Source organism: Bombina bombina, chromosome 3 (genome assembly GCF_027579735.1).
Source record: "Bombina bombina isolate aBomBom1 chromosome 3, aBomBom1.pri, whole genome shotgun sequence".
In the NCBI taxonomy this organism is placed as follows: Eukaryota; Metazoa; Chordata; class Amphibia; order Anura; family Bombinatoridae; genus Bombina; species Bombina bombina.
Genome location: NC_069501.1, coordinates 804,681,732 through 804,706,306, shown reverse-complemented (window position 1 = coordinate 804,706,306; position 24,575 = coordinate 804,681,732). Strand labels below are relative to the sequence as shown.

Sequence of the window (24,575 nt, the reverse complement as noted above, 5' to 3'; positions counted from 1 at the left end):
ATAACCAAAAAACTTTTTAAATCATGACGACAACAGAAACTACCCAAATGATCAAAACCCTGATCAAAAGTTTACATACCCTGCTGATTTTGGCCTGATAACATGCACACAAGTTGACACAAAGGGGTTTGAATGGCTATTAAAGGTAACCATCCTCACCTTCTTTTGTAATCTTTAAGTCCAAAAAGGTCAGTTCAGTATCACTAACTGTGTAAGTGAATTTGAGGTTCCACTCATTTTGATTTAGTTTGGCCATGAAGTCATGCAATTCATCAACTGTACCCTTCCAGAATAGTAGTATGTCATCGATGTACATAGAACAATTAAGTTTTCTATTTCTGGAGGGACATCCATTATATTCTCCATCTCCCATTTCCCCAGGTAAAGACAGGCATAAGTGGGAGCACAACAGGTCCCCATTGCCATACCAAGTACTTGCCTATAGTATACTTTATCAAACACAAAATAGTTGTGTTCTAATAAAAATTTAAGTAAGGAGACAACAAAATCTGTATGCTGTGTATACTTTGATCCACTCTGTGATAAAAAATAAAAAATTGAGTCTAGACCTAGGCCATGGGGGATGGAAGAATATAATGATTCACCGTCAATTTAAATAAATAAGGTTTGCAATGACACCACAATGTTATCTAATTTCTTCAGGACATCCATAGTGTCCTGCACATAGGATAGGAGGCAAGATAAAAATGGTCTTAGACACTAGTCTATGTATTTACCAATGTTCTCACATAGACCTTGTTGGCCAGACACTATTGGTCTTCCTGTCTTTACCTGGGGAAATAGGAGATGGAGAATATATTGGATGTCCCTCCAGAAATAGGAAACTTAATTGATCTATGCATCAGGTACATCGACGACATACTACTTTTCTGGAAGGGTATATCAAAATGAGTGGAACCTCAAATTCAGTTACAGTTGGTGATACTGAACTGACCTTTTTGGACTTGAAGTTCACAAAAGATGAGAAATTAGTCACCGAGTCCTTCAGGAAGCCAACAGCTGCCAGTACATTATTGGAAGCGAGTAGCCATCATCCCTCAACCCAAATTAAATCCATTCCAATTGGACAATTCTTGAGACATAAAAGAAATTGCTCAACACCTTCTAAATTTTAAGAACATGTGGCTGAGCAAAGAAATAGGTTCAGGGATCGTGGCTACTCTAGAAATTCAGTTAATATTGGTTATCAGCAAGCTAGACAAACTCCTAGGGAGGAACTATTATATGGGGAAAACAAACGTATGGAATCTAAAGTACGCAAGACATTGTAGAGTATTAACAATAAATAATAAGATAACATAGTTTGAGAAACCCCCTCTTTAACGGCCCGCAGAGCTCCATCCCTGAAGTCCACAGCCACTTTACTAACTGAAACAAAAATAAAAAACTGAATTGGCTTAGCAAAAAACGATCGAATCACGGTTCTTATATATGTGGATAGTGTATTATCTGCAAATTTATGTTGCGGGGTAATAAAATTACCAATAATGAAGGGAAAACATTTCATTTAAAGGGACGGATTACCTGTAAAAGTGAGGAGAGCGTTTTATGTTACCTGCTCCTGCCCGGAATTCGATATCGGTTAAACTTATAGGGAACTACATGAGCGCATTAAGGAACACTGCAGAGATATCCTTAAGGAAAGAATAAAGAGTAGTGGGGTAGCTAGACACTTTCTTGAGTGTCATAATAGTAAAGACACTGATTTCAGATGGATGGGATTATAACTTATTGATTTGAAAAACAGAGGTGGTGACATTGATAGACTACTAAAAGCAGAATGTAAGTGGATTTACAACATGAACTCGTTATATCCACTATGGTTTAATGAAGAAATCAATTATGCACCATTTTTGATGGACTAAAAGGATATGAATGAATCAAGTTCTCACTAACCCCCCCCCCCCCCAAAAAAAAAAAAAAGTTAATGGTTCCATGCTATATTAGTTAGGAAATGCTTGTTCAAGCTCCCTAATGCAAAAGTTCAATATAACTAAATAAAGTATAAAATAGAAATAGGTTATCAAATTCCCACCCTCTCAAGTCTGTATTATTATGAATTAAAATATTGTAGTTGTAATATAAAGCTTTATTAACTGGAGGTCACAGTACCGGCTTTGTATATAAAGGAAATTACTAATAAAAGACAGGTAATCTACCTGCACAAGCCATGACGCTTGAGAAAGCCCAATTGACTGCAGGTGAAATGTGCATAGATCTTCATACACTTTTGATAGAATGTTTAAATAAATCATCTTTTTATTTGCAGCCCCTGGAGTGGTCTCCATTATTTTGTGACAGTGTATGAATTATTTGTAGCCTGAAATAGGTAGTGCTGGATATAATCTACGATTTGTTTGCTTTCTAGGTACATAATTATTTTTTAATTGCCATGCACTGGGGGAATCCCAATTATATTTTTAAAGGAATGGTTCTATAACCTATTGGCTCTATATTAATCCTGAGAGCTGATATATATATATATATATATATATATATATATATATATATATATATATATATAGGAGATGTAGATGGATCTTGAATCATTTAATGGTTTCCTCTAGACACATCAAGAACAAGGACGTTCTTACAAAGAGGTTTGTGCTCCTGTCATTGAGCGATTAAGGTTTCTTTTTAATGAGCTTCGCCCTGCTGTCTGCAATGACTTGTCTATAGTATCCAAGCTGAAACTACTGAGCTCTATCCCTCGCTGGAAGAGAATTGTGCAGAAAATAATTCGCGAAAAAAGGAAAAAGAAAGGTATGCTTGCTTATTTGTTTTCTTCTTTAACCCTGCTGCGTCCATTTAATCTTTACACATGTAATTTTCTGCATGTAATGCCATCACTGCAGGTGTTGCAGACTATTGCATGCCTTATGAGCCCGAGCTAAAGTCAGTATTTGTTTCAGTATCAAAAAAATCTGAATCTTCTGATGTGGAAGAAACAAAAATTGGAAATGAAGTTGGTCAGCTGGAAGAAACATGTGTTATCCCTTCAAGTCCTGTGTCTGTGGATAAGAGGCCTATAACTGTGAAATCCCCAAAGGTAACTTATAGCAGAAGCACTAAGGCACTTCTTGAAAGTTCATGTAAAGTTCCATTGTGGGGATAAACAAGATCTTGTTGGTGGAAATGAGAAATGTATTGTTTAGCTTCAGATGATAGATACTGCAATGTGTTACTTAACACCAGTATGGACACAGGATACTTTATTTAGCTTAAATGGATAGTGTACACAAATTTTCATATAACTGCATGTAATAGACACTACTGTAAATAAGTGTATGCACATATACCGATATAAACATCTAGTATAAAACCTTTTAAAAACTTAATTAGAAGCTCCCAGTTTAGCACTGTTGATGAGGTAGTCTGGGACACCCAGTGAAAGGGGCTGGGTAAACAAGAAGTGCAGACACTACCCCCCCCCCACCCCTTCCCTGCATATGAAAAGATTGATAACATAAACAGGAGTCTGTAAACACGTCTACATCTGACACTGTTTGGCTTTGGTTAGGAGTCTGAAAATCAGCACAATGTTATTAAAAATAAGCAATACTATACATTGTTACAAAAACACTCCCAGATGGGCTTTATAAATGGATCATCTACAAACCTTTATGCAAAGAAAAATCTAGTGCACAATGTCCCATTAAGTTGGCTTTCTTTTCCTAGCAGACCCTTTTTCCAGCTCTGTGGACATAAACTAAATTCAAATGTTAAACAAACGGATGTGCTCATGTGTGTATGTGACTGAGAGACTGTACAAAGTGTTTTGCAAGGTACCATGCATGTTTAAGGGTTACATAACAAGGGTTGTTTTGGTTATATTTGTAGTAAAAATGTATACAAGATAAACAAAATAATGGCATATTTACAGGTACCTCCTTTTCTGAAGCATTTTATTAAACCTGAGTTTTGTTTTTGTTTTGTTTCCTTTTTCCTGTAGGATAAGTGGCCGCCCATTTTGAGCTCAGTAGCAGGTGTTCACAAATACAAATGGCTAAAGCATAATGTTCAGGGTTGTTACCCTCAGTCTGCACTACTGAATACTATTGTTGAATTTGCACTGAAGGAAGAACCAGTGGATGTAGAAAAAATGAGAAAATGTTTGTTAAAGCAGGTGAGGTGCACTTATGAGTGAGCTAACTTTTTTTTTTAAATCCGGTTTCCGGAAATGTATGAGCAAAAAGGGTTGCCCTGTATATGGAGCAATAATAACTTTCATACAGAAATAAATGATGAAAGTGATTGTAAACTTTAACAAATTAAAGCCCAGTATCAAATAATAATCTTAACAGGGAAACTTTAATTCATTAAAGTTTACAAAGATGCTTATTTTTAAAAAATACTTACCTTTCTGTAATGGTTAACATAACTCAGATTCTCTGCCCGCAGCTCCTGTTTTCATTAGCAATGGATTTGCCATTGATCTGCTAAAGAAAGCAGCAGATGTGGGCGGATGATCAGCGTTATGTTTACCATGGGGCTTACAGAGGTGTACTAGGGTTGCCACCTCAGCCATGTTTTCCTGGACACTTATGAGTTACACATACTGCAGGGTGTGCAGGGAGGAACATGTATTGTGTTTCTTGACAGCACTATTCATATTCCTCCCTGCACACCTTGCAGCATGTGTAACTCATAAGTGTTCTGTATTTTAAGGGACGGGTGGCAACCCTAAGGTGTACTGATGTGAGATTGTAAGTGGACTTGGGGCTGACAGAGGGGGGGGGGGGGGGCTGGCCTTACGTTATAAGTGAGTATGGGGCTGATTTGTAGCTATAAGTGTGCATAGGGACTCATAAGGCTTATTAGATTGACAAATGGGTCTTTTCTGAGGTGGAATGTGGGTATAGGACTGTAGGTTAAAGGGTCTTATCTGAAGCCTGGTTTATGAGGTTTTAGCCAAAGGGTGTAATTTGAGGTATGATCTGTATATGGGGTTGCAGCCCTAGCACTCTGTTCTGAGGGGTTATATTTCTTTTTAAAGACACGATGAGTCCATGGATCATCATCTTTACTTGTGTGATTTCACCTCCTGGTCAGCAGGAGGAGGCAAAGAGCACCACAGCAGAGCTGTTAAATAGCTCCTAGGAAGAGGTAAAGTGAGGTGTTAGGTTAGATTCTTCAATCAAGAGTTTATTATTGTTAAAGTAGTGCCCGAGAGTTCTACTTTGTTCTAGGGTGTAGCCTTAGTCCATATCAGTCTCTACAGTAGAGCTTTGGTGGCTTTAGAGCTATGGGAACTTGTGGGACATAATTCTCACTGTGCCTCTGATTTTTCAGCTGCCTCATATCCTTCAGCCTGAGATTCTTTCTGACTCAGCATGACTCTATCTCTCAGGCCAATGTGAGGGAGATGACCTCTCAAGCTTGGGAACTGTCCTACTTCCAGGCAGTGTTTGAGGTAAGTGCTACCTTTTCTGGGATTTAAGGAGTCTCAGTGTTTGTTAACTTAGCACTATGGCACATAAGGGGTTAATGGGAAGCTTTATTTATGTGGGGACAGTATCAGACTTTCAGAATAAAAGTCTTATTTGGGCAGTGATTTGGTGCAGGCACTGTGGCTGGAGTTATGTTGCTAATTTTATATTCACTACAATGGAGGGCTCCGGTGGTTTCACTTTAGTTTTTTCTCTAAGATCGAAACATAGACTTGCATAGACTTGCAGCACACCCACGAAGGGCAGGACTTCCTGCTTTTTGGCGCCTCTGCTTGTAGCGCTATTTCCAAGCAGTTGCAGGACTTCAGATGTGCTGTACTGGGGTTTTCTGGGCTAGAGCAGCATGTAGACACCTTTCATACGCTTTTAGCACAGATGCGTTCCTAGTGCAGTTTTTCTGGCAGTACCGGATTGTTGTCTTCTGGGATCCGGTAGCATTGGTTAAGGTAGGAGCACCTCAGCAGGTTGCTGTGGTGCAGAGGTTTAATTATTTTTTCTGACCGTTTTATTGCTACAGCAAAATTGGCAGTTTTGTCAAGAGAAAGAAAAACCGTTTAAATTTAAAGAGTTTTTGATAATTTTATTTTATTGCTATTCCCAGTATTTTTTCTGCTCAATATCAATATTTTATGTGAAGAGATGGATCAAGATGAGGTGCCAGCTGTTACATGAGCTTTATGTCTTGATGCAAATGTGGAACCACCAATCCCTTTCTGTCCTACATGTATTGAAAGGACTGTAAGTTTTAGGGATAAAAATTTTACTGAGCCAATCTCGTCTCATGCAGATGTTGTCCAAGAGTCTTCTGATGAGGGTCAATTTATGCCGCAACTTTCTCCCCAAGCGTCCCAAAAATTAACGCCCCCACCAGCAGTGCCCTGCGCTTCGGCTCTTGCACCTGCTGGAGTTACTTTAAAAGACATTGCTGCGGTTATGTTTTCCACAATTTCTGATGCGTTGTCTGCTTTTCCTATGCTTCAAGGCAAGCGCAAGAGGAAAGACAAACATGTTATCAGTGAGGTTTCTGATGCCATTGTGGCAGTCTCAGAGGCACCCTCCCAGGGAACTGAGATGGAGGGTATAGAGGTTTCTCCAACATTGGTGTGTCCGGTCCACGGCGTCATCCTTACTTGTGGGAATATCTCTTCCCCAACAGGAAATGGCAAAGAGTCCCAGCAAAGCTGGCCATATAGTCCCTCCTAGGCTCCGCCCACCCCAGTCATTCTCTTTGCCGTTGCACAGACAACATCTCCACCAAGATGGTTAAGAGTTTTTTGGTGTTTAAATGTAGTTTTTTATTCTTCTATCAAGTGTTTGTTATTTTAAAATAGTGCTGGTATGTACTATTTACTCTGAAACAGAAAAGGATGAAGATTTCTGTTTGTGAGAGGAAGATGATTTTAGCAGACAGTAACTAAAATCGATTGCTGTTTCCACATAGGACTGTTGAGATGAAGTAACTTCAGTTGGGGGAAACAGTTAGCAGACTTTTCTGCTTAAGGTATGACTAGCCATATTTCTAACAAGACCATGTAATGCTGGAAGGCTGTCATTTCCCCTCATGGGGACCGGTAAGCCATTTTCTTAGTCTCAAGCAGAATAAAGGGCTTAATATGGGCTATAAAACTGGTAGACACTTTTATGGGCTAAATCGATTGCTTTATTTGGGCATTTTATACATGTTTATGCTGATAATTCACATTTATAAACTTGGGGAACGTTTTTTAACGGCAGGCACTATGTTAGACACCTTTTCCAGTCAGGGAGGGCCTTCCCAGTTGTAGGCTGAACCTCATTTTCGCGCCATTACTGCGCAGTTGTTTTTTTGAGAGCAAGACATGCAGATGCATGTGCCAGGATCAAACAGGAGAGGGCCTCGGTGATCTTGATAGCTACTGCGTGGCCACACAGGACTTGGTATGCAGACCTGGTGAATATGTCATCGGTTCCACCATGGAAGCTACCTTTGAGACAGGACCTTCTTGTTCAGGGTCCATTCGAACATCCAAATCTGGTCTCCCTCCAGCTGACGGCTTGGAGATTGAACGCTTGATTCTATCAAAGCGTGGGTTTTCAGATTCTGTCAAAGCGTGGGTTTTCAGATTCTGTGATAGATACTCTGGTTCAAGCCAGAAAACCGGTAACTAGAAAGATTTACCATAAAATATGGAAAAGATATATCTGTTGGTGTGAATCCAAAGGATTCCCATGGAATAAGATAAAAATTCCTAAGATTCTCTCCTTTCTACAAGAAGGTTTGGAGAAAGGATTATCTGCAAGTTCTCTAAAGGGACAGATCTCTGCTTTATCTGTCTTACTACACAAAAGACTGGCAGCTGTGCCAGATGTTCAAGCATTTGTTCAGGCTCTGGTTAGGATCAAGCCTGTTTACAGACCTTTGACTCCTCCCTGGAGTCTAAATCTAGTTCTTTCAGTTCTTCAAGGGGTTCCGTTTGAACCTTTACATTCCATAGATATTAAGTTACTATCTTGGAAAGTTTTGTTTTTGGTTGCTATTTCTTCTGCTAGAAGAGTTTCAGAGTTATCTGCTCTGCAGTGTTCTCCGCCCTATCTGGTGTTCCATGCAGATAAGGTGGTTTTGCGTACTAAGCCTGGTTTTCTTCCAAAGGTTGTTTCTAACAAGAATATTAACCAGGAGATAGTTGTACCTTTATGTCCGAATCCAGTTTCAAAGAAGGAACGTTTGTTACACAATTTGGACGTAGTCCGTGCTCTAAAATTCTATTTAGAGGCTACAAAAGAATTCAGACAAACATCTTCTTTGTTTGTTGTCTATTCTGGTAAAAGGAGAGGTCAAAAAGCGACTTCTACCTCTTTCCTTTTGGCTTAAAAGCATCATCCGATTGGCTTATGAGACTGCCGGACGGCAGCCTCCTGAAAGAATCACAGCTCACTCCACTAGGGCTGTGGCTTCCACATGGGCCTTCAAGAACGAGGCTTCTGTTGACCAGATATGTAAGGCAGCGACTTGGTCTTTACTGCACACTTTTGCCAAATTTTACAAATTTGATACTTTTGCTTCTTCGGAGGCTATTTTTGGGGGAGAGGTTTTGCAAGCCGTGGTGCCTTCTGTTTAGGTAACCTGATTTGCTCCCTCCCTTCATCGGTGTCCTAAAGCTTTGGTATTGGTTCCCACAAGTAAGGATGACGCCGTGAACCGGACACACCAATGTTGGAGAAAACAGAATTTATGCTTACCTGATAAATTACTTTCTCCAACGGTGTGTCCAGTCCACGGCCCGCCCTGGTTTTTTAATCAGGTCTGATGAATTATTTTCTCTAACTACAGTCACCACGGTACCATATGGTTTCTCCTATATTTTTCCTCCTGTCCGTCGGTCGAATGACTGGGGTGGGCGGAGCCTAGGAGGGACTATATGGCCAGTAATTTATCAGGTAAGCATGAATTCTGTTTTTATCAGATGGTGAGATTTCAGATTCAGAGAGTTCTTTACCTTTGACTGATTAAGAGGTTGTCTCTTTCCGATTTAAACTAGAACACCTCCGTCTGTTACTCAGGGAGGTGTTGGTTACCTTAGATGACTGTGATTCCACAGTAGTAGTCGCTCCTATGAAGGCGAGTAAATTTGACAGATATTTAGAAGTTCCTACTTTCTCAGATGTTTTTCCAGTTACTAAGCAAGCTTCGGAGATTGTTTCTAAGGAATGGGAGAGACCAGGTATTCCCTTCTCTCCGTTTCCTGTTTTCAGAAAGATGTTTCCTATAGCTGACGCTGTCAAGGAAGCTTGAGAATTGGTTCCTAAGGTAGAAGGGGCTATTTCCACTTTAGCCAAGCGAACTACTATTCCTATTGAGTATAGTTGTGCCTTTAAAGACCCCATGGACAAGAAGTTGGAGGGTCTACTTAAAAAGATTTATGTTCACCAGGGTCTGGCTGCGTGCATTGCTACTGTTACTAGTGTGGCAGCTCTATTGGTTTGATGCTCTGTCCGAGTCTCTTAAGTCTGAGACTTCTTTGGAGGAAATCCAAGATAGGATTAAAGCTCTGAAGTTAGCCAACGCTTTTATTACGGATGCTTCTCTGCAAATTACTAAATTAGCAGCTAAGAGTTCAGGGTTCTCTATCCTAGCCGCTGAGCTTTATGGTTAAAACCTTGGTCTGCGGACGTTTCATCTAAGTCTAAGCTTCTAGCTATTCCTTACAAGGGAAAGACCTTGTTTGGATGTGGCCTGAAGGAAATTATCTCTGGCATCAAGGGAGGTAAGGGTCATCTCCTTCCTCAGGATAAGAGAAATAAACAAAAAGGATGACAAAGTAATTTCTCTTGCAAGGTGTATCCAGTCCACGGATTCATCCTTTACTTGTGGGATATTCTCATTCCCTACAGGAAGTGGCAAAGAGAGCACACAGCAAAGCTGTCCATATAGCTCCCCCTCTAGCTCCACCCCCCAGTCATTCTCTTTGCCGGCTCTAAGCACTAGGGTCTCTCTATGGGAGGGTAAAGTGAATGTGGTGTTAGAATTGTAGTTTTTATTATCTTCAATCAAAAGTTTATTTTAAATGGTACCGGTTTGTACTTTTTACTCTCTAGCAGAAAAGTGATGAAGATTTCTGCTGAGAGGAAAATGATTTTAGCATGTTGTAACTAAAATCCACTGCTGTTCCCACACAGGACTGAGGAGTACCAGAAAACTTCAGTTGGGGGCAACAGTTTGCAGGGTAATCTGCAATGAGGTATGTTCAGTCATTTATTTCTAGACAAGACTGAGATAATGCTAGAAGAGACTGACAATATCCCCAGGAGGGGAGGGTAAGCTATGTTCACAGACTTAGTATGGAATTGAATGCTTACATAATAGGGCTAATTATGCTGGTTGACACTGATTCAGGGCAATCGATTGTTTATTCAAGAAAAATATCGTTTGTAGACACTTTGAAAGTCCTTTTGGGGTTCTTTCTGGGGTCATTACCCACATGGCTGGTTTTTAGTCACTTAAGAGTGATTTACTAGGCCTCACAACTCCGGAGTAGAGTGGGAGGGGCCTAATTTTGCGCCTCAGATGCGCAGTTAGAATTGCAGAGAAGTTCATGCTGATTCACATGGAGGGTCCTGCTGCTGTTTGAGGGCCTTATAGAAGCTTTATTCCCCCAAATCTGATCCCTAAGGGCAGGTAGGGCCACAGCAAGGCGCTGTACTATTGTTAACCGGGTGTTGGCTTTAGGCTGCTCCGGTTTGGGCATTAAGGGGTTAATCGAAACTTGTGGTGCAATCTTATTGAGGCTTTAGGTACATACTGTGAAAATTTCAGGAGAATTGCTGCATTTTTCACTGTTTTGTAAAATTGTGTGCTCTTTTTATTTCTTAAAGGCACAGTAACGTTTTTTTCAAATTGTGTTTTTTATTTGATTAAAGTGATTTCCAAGCCTGCTTGTATATATTACTAGTCTATTAAACATGTCTGACACTAAGGAAAATCCTTGTTCAATGTGTTTAGAAGCCATGTGTCCCACTTGTACTTATATGTCTATACACTTTAAAGATCATATTGTTGCACTTAAAAATGTGGCCCAAGATGTTTCTCAGACTGATGGTAACGAGGGTAGCCCGTCTGCCTCTCCCCAAGTGTCACAACCAGTTACGCCCGCGCAAGCGACACCTAGTACCTCTAGTGCGTCTAACTCTTTTACATTACAAGACTTAGCGGCAGTGATTGATAATTCTCTTACAGCCTTCTTATCTAAACTGCCCGTGTTACCTGCAAATCGTGATAGCTCCGTTTTAAGAACAGATTATGAGCATTCTGACGCTTTGGTAGCCGTATCCGATATACCCTCACAACGCTCTGAAGTGGGAGCGAGGGATTTGATGTCTGAGGGAGAAGTCTCTGATTCAGGAAGGGTTCCTCCTCAGACAGATTCAGATACATTGGCTTTTAAATTTAAACTAGAACACCTCCGCGTTTTGCTTAGGGAGGTATTAGCTACTCTGGATGACTGCGACCCTTTGGTGATCCCAGAGAAATTGTGTAAAATGGACAAGTACCTAGAGGTCCCGGTTTACACGGATACGTTTCCGGTCCCTAAGAGGATTGCAGGATATCGTTACTAGGGAGTGGGATAGACCAGGTGTTCCCTTTGCTCCACCTCCTTTAAGAAAATGTTCCCCATACCTGACCCTGTGCGGGACTCGTGGCAGACGGTCCCTAAGGTGGAGGGGGCTATTTCTACACTTGCTAAACGCACAACCATACCAATTGAAGACAATTGTGCTTTTAAAGACCCTATGGATAAGAAGTTAGAGGGTTTACTTAAGAAAATTTTTGTTCAACAAGTTTTTCTTCTCCAACCTATTGCCTGCATTATTCCTGTAACTACTGCAGCTGCTTTCTGGTTTGAGGCGCTGGAAGACTCGCTCCAGACGGAGACCTCATATGAGGAAATTATGGATAGAATTAAGGCTCTAAAGCTGGCTAATTCTTTCATCACTGACGCCGCTTTCCAAATAGCTAAGTTAGCGGCGAAAAATTCAGGGTTCGCCATTTTGGCGCGCAGGGCGATATGGCTAAAGTCCTGGTCGGCCGATGTGTCGTCTAAATCCAAGCATTTGAACATCCCTTTCAAAGGAAAGACCCTCTTCGGGCCTGAATTGAAAGAGATTATTTCAGATATCACCGGGGGAAAAGGCCATGCTCTCCCTCAGGACAAGCCCTTTAAGAAAAAGAACAAGGCTAATTTTCGTTCCTTTCGCAATTTCAGGAATGGCCCGCTTCATCCTCTCCGGCTGCAAAGCAAGAGGGTAACGCTTCACAGCCCAAGGCAACCTGGAAAGCTTACCAGGGCTGGAATAAAGGTAAACAGGCCAAAAAGCCTGCAGCTGCCACCAAGACAGCATGAAGGGGTAGCCCCTGATCTGGGACCGGATCTAGTAGGGGGCAGACTCTCTCTCTTTGCTCAGGCCTGAGCAAGAGATGTACACGATCCTTGGGCATTAGAGATTGTAGCCCAGGGATACCTTCTAGAATTCAAGGACTCTCCTCCAAGGGGAAGGTTCCACATTTCTCGTCTGTCTACAGATCAGACAAAGAAAAAGGCGTTTTTATGCTGTGTAGAAGATCTACATACAATGGGAGTGATCCACCCAGTTCCAATTGCAGAACAAGGACTGGGGTTTTACTCAAAACTGTTTGTGGTTCCCAAAAAAGAAGGAACTTTCAGACCAATCCTGGATCTCAAAATTCTAAACAAATTCCTCAGAGTCCCATCATTCAAGATGGAGGCCATTCGGAAAATCTTACCAATGATCCAGGAGGGTCAATATATGACTACCGTGGATCTAAAGGATTCGTATCTGCATATTCCTATCCACAAAGATCATCACCAGTTTCTCAGGTTCGCCTTTCTGGACAAGCATTATCAGTTTGTGGCTCTTCCTTTCGGGTTGGCCACTGCTCCCAGCATTTTCACAAAGGTGCTAGGGTCCCTCCTGGCGGTTCTAAGACCGCGGGGCATAGCAGTGGTGCCTTACTTAGACTACATCTTAATTTAGGCGTCGACTTTCCAAAGAACCAAATCTCACACGGAGATCATATTGGCCTTTCTGAGGTCTCACGGGTGGAAGGTGAATGTAAAAAAGAGTTCTCTCCCCCCCCTCACAAGAGTTCCATTCCTAGGAACTCTGATAGACTCGGTAGAAATGAAAATATTTCTGACGGAGGTCAGAAAGTTAAAACTGTTAACTACTTGCCGAGCTCTTCATTCCATTCCTCGGCCATCTGTAGCTCAGTGCATGGAGACAATCGGACTAATGGTAGCGGCAATGGACATAGTCCCTTTTGCTCGGATACACCTCAGTCCACTGCAACTATGCATGCTCAAACAGTGGAATGGGGATTATGCAGATTTGTCTCCTCAAATTCAGTTGGACCAGGAGACCAGAGATTCTCTTCTCTGGTAGTTGTCTCAGGATCACCTGTCTCATGGAATATGTTTCCACAGACCAGAGTGGATCATTGTAACGACCGACGCCAGTCTGTTAGGCTGGGGTGCGGTCTGGGACTCCCTGAAAGCTCAGGGCTTATGGTCATGGGAAGAAACTCTTCTCCCGATAAACATTCTTGAACTGAGGGCGATATTCAACGCTCTTCAGGCATGGCCTCAACTAGCTGCGGCCAAATACATCAGATTTCAGTCGGACAACATCACGACTGTAGCTTACGTCAATCATCAGGGGGGAACAAAGAGTTCCCTAGCAATGACGGAAGTAACCAAAATAATCAGGTGGGCGGAGGATCACTCCTGCCATCTCTCAGCAATTCACATCCCAGGAGTAGACAACTGGGAGGCGGATTTTCTTAGTCGTCAGACTTTTCACCCGGGGGAGTGGGAACTCCACCCGGAGGCATTTGCCCAGCTGACTCAGCTTTGGGGCATTCCAGAGTTGGATCTCATGGCGTCCCGTCAGAACACCAAACTTCCTCTCTACGGGTCCAGGTCCCGGGATCCCAAGGCAGTATTGATAGATGCTCTAGCAGCGCCTTGGTCCTTCAATCTGGCTTATGTTTTTCCACCGTTTCCTCTCCTCCCGCGTCTGGTCGCCAGAATCAAGCAGGAGAAGGCTTCGGTGATTCTGATAGCGCCTGCGTGGCCACGCAGGACTTGGTATGCAGACCTAGTGGACATGTCATCTGTCCCACCATGGACATTGCCAATGCGGCAGGATCTTCTGATACAGGGTCCGTTCAAGCATCCAAATTTAGTTTCTCTACGTCTGACTGCTTGGAGATTGAACGCTTAATTCTATCAAAGCGTGGGTTCTCTGAGTCAGTTATAGATACTCTGATTCAGGCTAGAAAGCCTGTCACCAGGAAAATCTACCATAAGATATGGTGGAAATATCGTTGTTGGTGTGAATCCAAGGGTTACTCATGGAGTAAGATTAGGATTCCCAGGATATTGGCTTTTCTCCAAGAAGGATTGGAGAAAGGATTGTCAGCTAGTTCCTTAAAAGGACAAATATCTGCTTTGTCTAGTCTGTTACACAAGCGTCTGGCAGAGGTACCAGACGTTCAAGCGTTTGTTCAGGCTTTAGTCAGAATCAAGCCTGACTATAAACCTGTGGCTCCGCCATGGAGTTTGAATCTAGTTCTTTCAGTTCTTCAAGGGGTTCCGTTTGAACCTTTAGATTCCATAGACATTAAGTTGTTATCTTGGAAAGTTTTGTTTTTGATAGCTATCTCTTCTACTAGAAGAGTTTCAGAATTATCTGCCTTACAGTGTGATTCACCTTACCTGGTCTACCACGCAGATAAGGTAGTTTTATGTACCAAGCCTGGTTTTCTTCCTAAGGTTGTTTCTAACAAGAATATTAACCAGGAAATAGTTGTTCCTTCTCTGTGTCCTAATCCATCTTCGAAGAAGGAACGTCTATTACACAATCTTGATTTAGTTCGTGCTTTAAAGTTCTATTTACAAGCAACTAAGGATTTCAGACAAACATCTTCCTTGTTTGTTATCTATTCTGGCAAGAGGAGAGGTCAGAAAGTGACTGCTACCTCTCTTTCCTTTTGGCTGAAAAGCATAATCCGTTTGGCCTATGAGACTGCTGGCCAGCAGCCTCCTGAAAGAATTACTGCTCATTCTACCAGAGCAGTGGCTTCCACATGGGCTTTCAAAAATGAGGCTTCTGTTGAACAGATTTGTAAGGCAGCGACTTGGTCTTCACTGCATACTTTTGCCAAATTTTACAAATTCAATACTTTTGCTTCTTCGGAGGCTATTTTTGGGAGAAAGGTTTTGCAAGCAGTGGTGCCTTCCGTTTAAGCTACCTGTCTTGTTCCCTCCCTTCATCCGTGTCCTAAAGCTTTGTATTGGTATCCCACAAGTAAAGGATGAATCCGTGGTCTGGATACAACTTGCAAGAGAAAACAGAATTTATGCTTACCTGATAAATTACTTTCTCTTGCGGTGTATCTAGTCCACGGCCCGCCCTGGCATTTAAGTCAGGTAAAAAATGTTTTTGTTTAAACTACATTCACCACTGCACCCTATGGTTTCTCCTTTTTCTTCCTAACCTTTGGTCGAATGACTGGCGGGTGGAGCTAGAGGGGGAGCTATATGGACAGCTTTGCTGTGTGCTTTATTTGCCACTTCCTGTAGGGAATGAGAATATCCCACAAGTAAAGGATGAATCCGTGGACTGGATACACCGCAAGAGAAAGTAATTTATCAGGTAAGCATAAATTCTGTTTTTCGTGCCTTTCGCAATTTCAAGGGAAATTCTTTCTCTTCCTCCTCTAAACAGGAAGGAAACTATTCGCAATCTAAGCCTACTTGGAGTCCCAACCAGCCTTGGAACAAGGGTAAACAGTCCAAGAAGCCTGCTGCTGACTCCAAAACAGCATGAAGGGCATGCCCCCGATCCGGGACCGGATCTGGTGGGGGGCAAACTTTCTTTCTAAGTACAGGCTTGGGTGGGAGACATTCAGGATCCCTGGGCTATAGAAATAGTGTCCCAGGGATACAAACTGGAGTTAAAAAATGTTCCTCCCCGAGGAAGATTTCTTGTTTCAAGATTATCTGCAAACCAGATAAAAAGAGAGGCGTTCTTACATTGTGTAAGAGACCTCTCCTCCCTGGGAGTGATTATTCCCATTCCTGTACAGGAACACGGGCAGGGCTTTCATTAAAATCTGTTTTTAGTTCCCAAGAAGGAGGGAACTTTCAGACCTATTTTAGACCTCAAGAGTCTGAAAATGTTTCTCAGAGTTCCATCTTTCAAAATGGAAACTATTCGTACCATTCTTCCATTGATCCAGGAGGGTCAATTTATGATGACAGTGGACTTAAAGGAGGCAGATCTACATGTTCCTATACACAGAGATCATCACGAGTTCCTAAGGTTTGCCTTTCTGGACAGACACTTTCAGTTTGTGGCTCTTCCTTTTGGGCTGGCCACGGCACCCAGAATTTTCACAAAGGGTTTGGGGTCTCTGCTGGCGGTTCTAAGACCGCGGGGCATTGCAGTGGCGCCTTATCTGGACGATATTCTAATCCAGACGCCATCTTGTCAACAAGCAAGGTCCCATGCCGACATTGTACTATCCTTCCTGAGAACTCACGGGTGGAGGGTAAATCTGGAAAAGAGTTCCTTAATCCCGAAGACAAGGGTGTCTTTCTTGGGAACTTTAATCGATTCTATATCTATGAGGATTTTTCTGACAGAGGTCAGGAAATCAAAGATTCTAGATACCTGTCGAGCCCTTCAGTCCATTCCTCGGCCGTCAGTGTACCAGTGCATGGAAGTAATCAAACTGATGGTGGCGGCATTGGACATCATCCCGTTTGCTCGGTTTCACCTCAGACCGCTGCAGTTAAACATGTTCAGGCAGTGGAATGGAGATTAAGGGATACTTGGCTCCTCGAATAACCCTGGAACAGGGGACAAGGGACTCACTTCAATGGTGGTTGTCTCTGGATCATCTATCCCAGGGAACATGCTTTCGCAGACCATCCTGGGTGATTGTGACAACAGATGCCAGCCTTCTAGGGTGGGGAGCTGTCTGGGGTCCCCTAAAGGCTCAGGGAGTGTGGACTCAGGCGGTGTCTGTTCTTCCTATAAACACTTCCTATAAACATCCTGGAACTGAGTGTGATCTTCAATGCTCTTCTGGCCTGGCCTCGGTTGGCTTCGGCCCAGTTCATCAGATTCCAGACGGACAACATAACGACAGTTGCTTACATCAATCATCAAGGAGGAACGAGGAGTTCCTTAGCGATGACCTAGGTAGCCAAGATAATCCGGTGGGCGTAGGCCCATTAATGCCATCTGTCAGTGATCCACATACCAGGGGTGGACAACTGGGAGGCGGACTTTCTGAGCAGGCAGACCTTTCATCCGGGAGAGTGGGAACTCCATCCGCAAGTATTCTCCAACCTCAAATGGGGTCGACCAGAGTTAGATTTCATGGCATCTTGTCGGAATGCCAAGCTCCCGAGATACGGGTCAAGGTTCATGGATCCCCAGGCGGAACTGATAGATGCTCTAGCAGTTCCTTGGCCCTTCAGCCTAACATATCTTTATGTCATCCCTGCCCCCTTGGAGACTTCCATTGAGGAAGGATCTTCTCATTCAAGGACCCTTCTTTCATCCAAATCCAATTTCTCTGAAGCTGACTGCTTGGAGATTGAACGCTTAATCCTATCCAAGCAGGGTTTTTCTGATTCGGTCATGGAGACCTTGATTCTGGCGCATAAGCCTGTAACTAGAAAGATTTACTATAAGATATGGCGTACTCATGAAGTAGAGTTAGGATTCCCAGAATTTTGTCTTTTCTCCAAGAAGGATTGGAGAAGGGTTTATCGGCACGTTCCCTAAAGGGTCAGATCTCTGCCTTATCTATTTTGTTACACAAACGTCTGGCAGATGTCCCAGATGTTTAATCCTTTTGTCAGGCCTTGGTTAGGATCAGGCCTGTGTTCAAACCAGTTACTCCTCCATGGAGTCTGAATTTAGTTCTTAAAGTTCTTCAAGGGGTTCCGGTTGAGCCTATGCATTCCTTAGATATTAAGTTGTTATCTTGGAAGGTTTTATTTTTTGTTGCTATTTCTTCAGCTCGAAGAGTGTCTGAGCTTTCGGCGATACAATTCACCTTACCTTATTTTCCATTCGGATAAGGTAGTTTTACATACTAAACTAGGGTTCCTTCCTAAGGTTGTTTCAGACAGGAACATTAATCGGGAGATTGTTGTTCCTTCCTTGTGTCCTAATCCTTCTTCTCAATAGGGACGTCTTCTGCACAATTTGGACGTAGTCCGTGCTTTGAAGTTTTACTTACAAGCAACTAAAGACTTTCGTCAGTCTTCTTCTCTGTTTGTAATTTTCTCTGGCAAACGTAAGGGTCAGAAAGCTACAGCTACCTCCTCTTTTTTTTTTTTTTTTGGTTGAAGAGTATCATCCGCTTTGCATATGAGACTGCTGGACAGCAGCCTCCTGAAAGAATTATTGCTCATTCCACTAGGGCGGTTGCTTCCTCATGGGCATTCAAAAATGAAGCTTCTGTGGAACAGATTTGCAAGGCTGCAACTTGGTCTTCTCTTCACACTTTTTCTAAATTTTACAAATTGGATACTTTTGCCTCGGCTGAGGCTGCTTTTGGGAGAAAGGTTCTTCAAGCAGTGGTGCCTTCCGTTTAGGTTTCCTGTCTTGTCCCTCCCTTATCATCCGTGTACTCTAGCTTTGGTATTGTATCCCACAAGTAAGGATGATGATCCGTGGACTCATCGTGTCTTTAAAAAGAAAAGAACATTTATACTTAACTGATAAATTTGTGACGAGTCCACGGCCCGCCCTGTTCTTTTTAAGACAGGGTGTTATTTTTTGTAAACTTCAGACACCTCTGCACCTTGGCTTTTCCTTTCTCTTCCTAACTTCAGTCGAATGACTGGAGTGGGAGGGAAGGGAGGAGCTATTTAACAGCTCTGCTGTGGTGCTCTTTACCTACTCCTGCTGACCAGGAGGTGAAATCCCACAAGTAAGGATAATGATCCGTGGACTCATCGTATCTAAAAAGAAGCAAATTTATCAGGTAAGCATAAATGTTCTTTTCAAGAAAGTTGTTTGTATTTATTATTATTATTATTATTATTAATTATTAATATTCATTTTCATAACCATTCGCTCCTCACTAATTTTAAAAATTATAAATAAAATTAAAAAATAGGGATTACACTCCAATGTACTTCAGCACTTCCAAAAGTTTGTTTACTCCTGATACAGGATATGTACAAAGATATAGAAATGTCTGCTTTTTTAAATTTAATTTCTATTTTTTTTTTTGTGGCTGTCCTCTACATATTTCTGGGGGCCTTAAAGGGACATGAGACCAGCTTTTTTTCTTTCTTGACAGAGAGAGCATTTCATTTTCAACTTTCCATTTTACTTCTATTTCCAATTTTGCTTCATTCTCTTGTTATCCTTTATTGAAAAACCAGCAGTACACTACTTGGAGTCAGCTGAACACATAGGTAATCTAATGATAAGAAGTATATATGTCCAGACACCAATCAGCAGTTGGCTCCCAACGCCTGAGCTTGCATAGGTTTGTTTGATACTAAGAGAACAAAACCATTTAGATAATATATGTAAAATGGATTTTTTCGTTAAATTGTATGCTCTATCTGAATCGTGAAATAGAAAAATGTTGGGTTTCGTGTCCCTTTAAGGGGCCTGTAAATACCTTTAGATTTTTATATAAAATGTTTAGTTATGGGTTATAAAACAACGTTGCAATATATATTCATTATTTATTTACTGATTTTCATGTAGTTTAGCTCTGAAGAAATTAGCAATTTCTATTTGAAATGCTAAAGTGAAATGCACCTGCTGACTTCTCAAGGCTAACCCTTTTTCTCTAATTGGTTTGATCAGATAACAAATGCAAAGCAATGTATTTTATCCAAATTTTTTGACAGTTGCTTTCCTTGTAGTCTGTGGCCAAAAGCCCGGCTTGTATAGTAGCACAACAAAAAAAGTCTTGTAATTTCAAGGTATTTACTCTTCCTTTTAATTGCTATTTCACTGTGGTAAAATATAGCAATCAAATATGTTATTAACTCTGGTATAAAAATCAGTGAAAGTATCTGTCTGCAACAAATGGCAAAAATAAACAATTACTTTGTATGTTCTAAATTTATAATTGTAGTACTTTTTCTTTTAATCTGTTCCTTAGTTGGAGAGAGCAGAAGTCCGTTTGGAAGGAATAGACACAATGTTAAAACTGGCAACAAAAAACTTTTTGCTTCCTTCTGTGCAGTATGCCATGTTTTGTGGTTGGCAGAGACTTGTCCCTGAAGGAGCCAATTTAAGGTAAAATAGAAATACAGATTATTATTTTTTTAATTCTTCATTTATTTGAATTTTAACTGGTTAAATTTATTGTTGTTTTCTTAAAGTGAACCCCTTACTGATTGTTTAAAAGATGTCGACCTTATCCCTCCCTTCAACCGAATGCTGCTAGAGGTGACCTTTGGCAAATTGTATGCATGGGCCATCCAAAATATTAGGAATATTTTGTTAGATGCAAATTGCAGGTTCAAGGAAATGGGTGAGTGATCTTCATGTTGTGTACATGTCCTGCTCTGCCCTTAAAGGGACATTATACACTCATTTTTTCTTTGCATAAATGTTTTGTAGATGATCTATTCATATAGCCCATAAAGTTTTCTTTTTAAAAACATTTATAGTTTTGCTTATTTTTAAATAACATTGCTCTGATTTTCAGACTCCTAACCAAGCCCCAAAGTTTTATGAGAATACCGTCAGCTACCTACTCCAGCTTGCTTCTGTTTGTGTAAAGGGTCTTTTCATATGCAAAAGAAGGGGGATGGGGGGAGTGTCTTATTTCCCACTTGTAGTGGGCTTTCCAGGTACCTTTTCAGCAGAGCTAAACTGAAAGCTTCTAAGTACGTTTTTAAACAATTTTATACTGGATTTTTAGATCAGTATCTGTGCATCTTATTCTTTATAGTAGTGTCTATTACATGCAGTTATGTGAAAATGAGTGTATACTGTCCCTTTAATTGGTTTGTTTTGTAAAATAGTAGCAGTGTTTTCTAAAAAAAACCAAATTGAATTGCTAGGTGTCCAGCCTGTTCCCCTTCAGATGATCACCAATGAAAACCCTTCTGGACCAAGCCTGGGGACCATTCCACAAGGCAGATTTTTGCTAGTTATGCTGAATATGCTGACATGTCAGCATGGAGCAAACGGCCTCAATCTGTTGTTGAACTCTGGCATGCTGGCACTGACGCAGACCATGCTCCGGCTGATTGGTAAGAAGGTGTTTTATTTTTCATTATGTCAATTAGTATTTGAATCCTTCCTGCTTTTGCTTCTGAGAGAACCTTATAAGGTTAGAGCGTTACTAAACCCAAAATTTGTCTTTCATGATTCAGATAGAGAATACAATTGTAAACAACATTCCAATGTACTTCTATTGCCTAATTTGCTTCGTTCTTTAGATGTCCTTTGTTGAAGAAATAGTAATGCACATGGGTGAGCCAATCACATGAGGCATATATGTGCAGCCACTAATCAGCAGCTACTGAGCCTATCTAGATATGTTTTTCAACAAAGCATATCACGTGAATAAAGCAAATTGGATAATAGAAGTAAATTAGAAAGTTGGTTTAAATAGCATGATCTTTCTATATCAGGAAATAAATAAATTGGGTTTATGTCTCTTTAAGTTTGTTAAAGGGATATGAAACCCAAATATTTTCTTTTATGATTCAGAAAGAGAATTAAATTTACTTTTATTACCATATTTATTTTGTTTTCATGGTATTCTTTGTTGAAGAGATACCTAGGTAGGTGTCTGGAGCACTACATGGCAGGAAATAGTGCTGCCATCTAGTGCTTTTGCAAATCGATAGCATTCTTGCAAAACTATGGCCATGTATGAGCACACTCCTGAGCCTACGTCCCTGCTTTAAAAAAAATACCAAGAGAATGAAGAATATTTGATAAAAAGAAGTAAATTAGAAATGTGTTTAAACTTGCATGCTCTATCTGAGTTATGAAAGGAAAAATGTGGGTTTCATATCCCTTTAGAGACATGAAACCCCAAAAAATGATTTCATGATTTAGACAGAGCATACAATTGTAAACAACTTTACAATTTTACTTCTTTAATTTAATTTGCTTCATTCTTTTGTTATCCTTTGCTGAAATGTTTAGGGAAGCTCAGGAGCAGCAGAGAACCTAGATTCTAGCTGTTGATTGGTGGCTGCATATATATATTGATTGTGATTGGCTCACCCATGTGTTCAGTTAGAAACCATTAGTGCATAGCTGCTCCTTCAACAAATGATAAGCAAGAGAAGGAAACAGATTAGATAATAGAAGCAAATTAGAAAGTTGTTTAAAATTGTATTCTCTATCTGAATCATGAAAGAAATTTTTGGGGTTTCATGTCTCTTTAAGCACAAGTTTTATTTGAAAATGAAGTTTCATATAGTTTTTTTGTAATGTACATTTATTATTCATTTCATCCAGGCCCTTGCTCTGATAACACTGAAGAAGACACAAGTACATGTGTACTGGGAGCCTCTGCTACTGTGTTAGAGGAATCTAGAAAAGAAACTACTCCAGTGCAGCTGCCTGCATCAGGGCCAGAACTGGCAGCTATGATGAAAATTGGAACCAGAGTTATGAGAGGAGTTGACTGGAAATGGGGAGACCAGGTAATTATTTTTCCCAGTAATTAAAAAATCTGTGTTTAGAGTACAGTCAATAATTGGCTGCATTCTAATAATGATGCCCAGTAACTCTATGCACATGTTTAGTTAGCTTTATCCCTTGATCAAACTTTACACAAACACACACTCTCTATATATATATATATATATATATATATATATATATATATATATATATATATATAAAGAGGATGCACTCACTGAATATATAAATTCGCCAAAAATGTATTTTACTACGTGGCGTTTCGAGGTTTTCACCCTTTCCTCAGACAAAAGACGGTGAACAATGAAACAATATAAAGACATACAAGAACCCCTCCCCCAAGTGCTCCACCATTAACAATTTAAACAATTAACATGCTTAACTACAAAATTGATGAACTTAATCAAGTACAAATAGCAATCCTATACTGGGCGATAAGCCTACCCAGAGGATAGTAGATAAAAAAAAAACAAAAAAACAACAAAGCTAAAATTACAAAAAATAAAAAATGTAAAAATAAAATTAACAAAGGTATCCAAAATAAAAAATTTAAACCTAAACTAATATCCCTATAAAAATACCCCCCCCAATAAAAACACTCCCTAGTCTAATACTAAACTACCAATAGCCCTTGAAAAGGGCTTTTTGCCCTAAGTTAAACAGCTCTCTTTTACCTAAACAAATTACCAATTACCACCTAACAGTAAAAACCCCCCTCAAAATAAAAAAAACGAACACTAAAAAAAAACAAAAAAAATAAATAAACTACCCATTGCCCCTAAGGGCAATCAGCTCTTTTCCAGCACATTAAATCCCTAATCTTAAAAATAAAAAAACCTCCCAAAAATAAAAAAAAAATCCTAACACTAAGCCCCAAATAGGTACCTACCGTTCCTTAAGTCCGGCGGAGAAGGTCTTTTTCCAGGCGGCTCCATCTTCTACCTTCACCCGGAGCGAAGGCGGCACGGAGCGGAGGTGCATAGCGTGTGGATCCTCAACGGTGGTCCTCACCGGCGAAGCGGGGCTGTCCTCCCTGACGTGTGGATCCTCGGCGGCGGCATGGAGGCTACTCTTCATACGATGTCCGTCGTACACTAAAGATTGAATGCAAGGTACCGCAATCAATTTGGGGTACCTTGCATTCCTATTGGCTGAAATTTTGAAATCAGCCAATAGGCTTAGAGCTACTGAAATCCTATTGACTGTTCAAATTAACCAATAAGATTTCAGTAGCTCTCATCCTATTGGCTGTTTTAAAAATTTCAGCCAATAGGAATACAAGGTACCCCAATAAATATATGGGGTACCTTGTGTTCAATCTTCAGTGTGCAATGGACGATCGCATGAAGAGAAGCCTCCATGCCGCTGATGACTGCCGCAGTTGAGGATCCACGCATCGGTGAAGCCAGCTCCGCACCGCCTTCACTCAGGGTGAAGATAGAAGATGATGGAGCCGCCTGGAAGAAAACCTTCTCTGCCAGACTTCAGAAGCGGTAAGTACCTATTTGGGGCTTAGTTTTAGATTATTTTTTTTTTTTTTTTAAAGATTAGGGATTTATTAAGCTGGAAAAGAGCTGATTGCCCTTTTAAGGGCAATGCCCATAAAAATAGCCCTACAAATGGGTACTTTTAGTTTTTTTTAGTATTTTTTTATTTTGGTGGGGTTTGGTTGGTGGGTGGTTCTACTGTTAGGGGATTTAGTAATTTTTTAATGTAAAAGAGCTGTTTAACTTAGGGCAATGCCCTTCAAAAGGACCTTTTAAGGGCTATTGGTAGTTTAGTTTAGGGGGTGTTTTTATTTTGGGAGGTCTTTTTTATTTTCATAGGGATTAGGTTTAATTATTTATTTTTTGGATAATTTTTGTTTATTTTCTTCCTAAT

At 40.8% G+C, this 24,575-nt stretch overlaps 1 protein-coding gene across 4 annotated transcripts in view; it reads left to right on the top strand.

Moving 5' to 3' along the window:
* Positions 1-24,575, top strand: part of HERC2 (HECT and RLD domain containing E3 ubiquitin protein ligase 2) — a 733,063-nt gene that overhangs the window by 290,425 nt on the left and 418,063 nt on the right. For all 4 annotated transcript variants that reach the window (XM_053707729.1, XM_053707727.1, XM_053707730.1 and 1 more), the window contains exons 30-36: positions 2,589-2,784; positions 2,934-3,070; positions 3,974-4,147; positions 20,182-20,318; positions 20,405-20,556; positions 21,092-21,283; positions 22,509-22,696. In XM_053707729.1, coding sequence (XP_053563704.1) covers positions 2,589-2,784; positions 2,934-3,070; positions 3,974-4,147; positions 20,182-20,318; positions 20,405-20,556; positions 21,092-21,283; positions 22,509-22,696 — 1,176 coding nt within the window. The remainder of the gene's footprint in view (positions 1-2,588; positions 2,785-2,933; positions 3,071-3,973; positions 4,148-20,181; positions 20,319-20,404; positions 20,557-21,091; positions 21,284-22,508; positions 22,697-24,575) is intronic.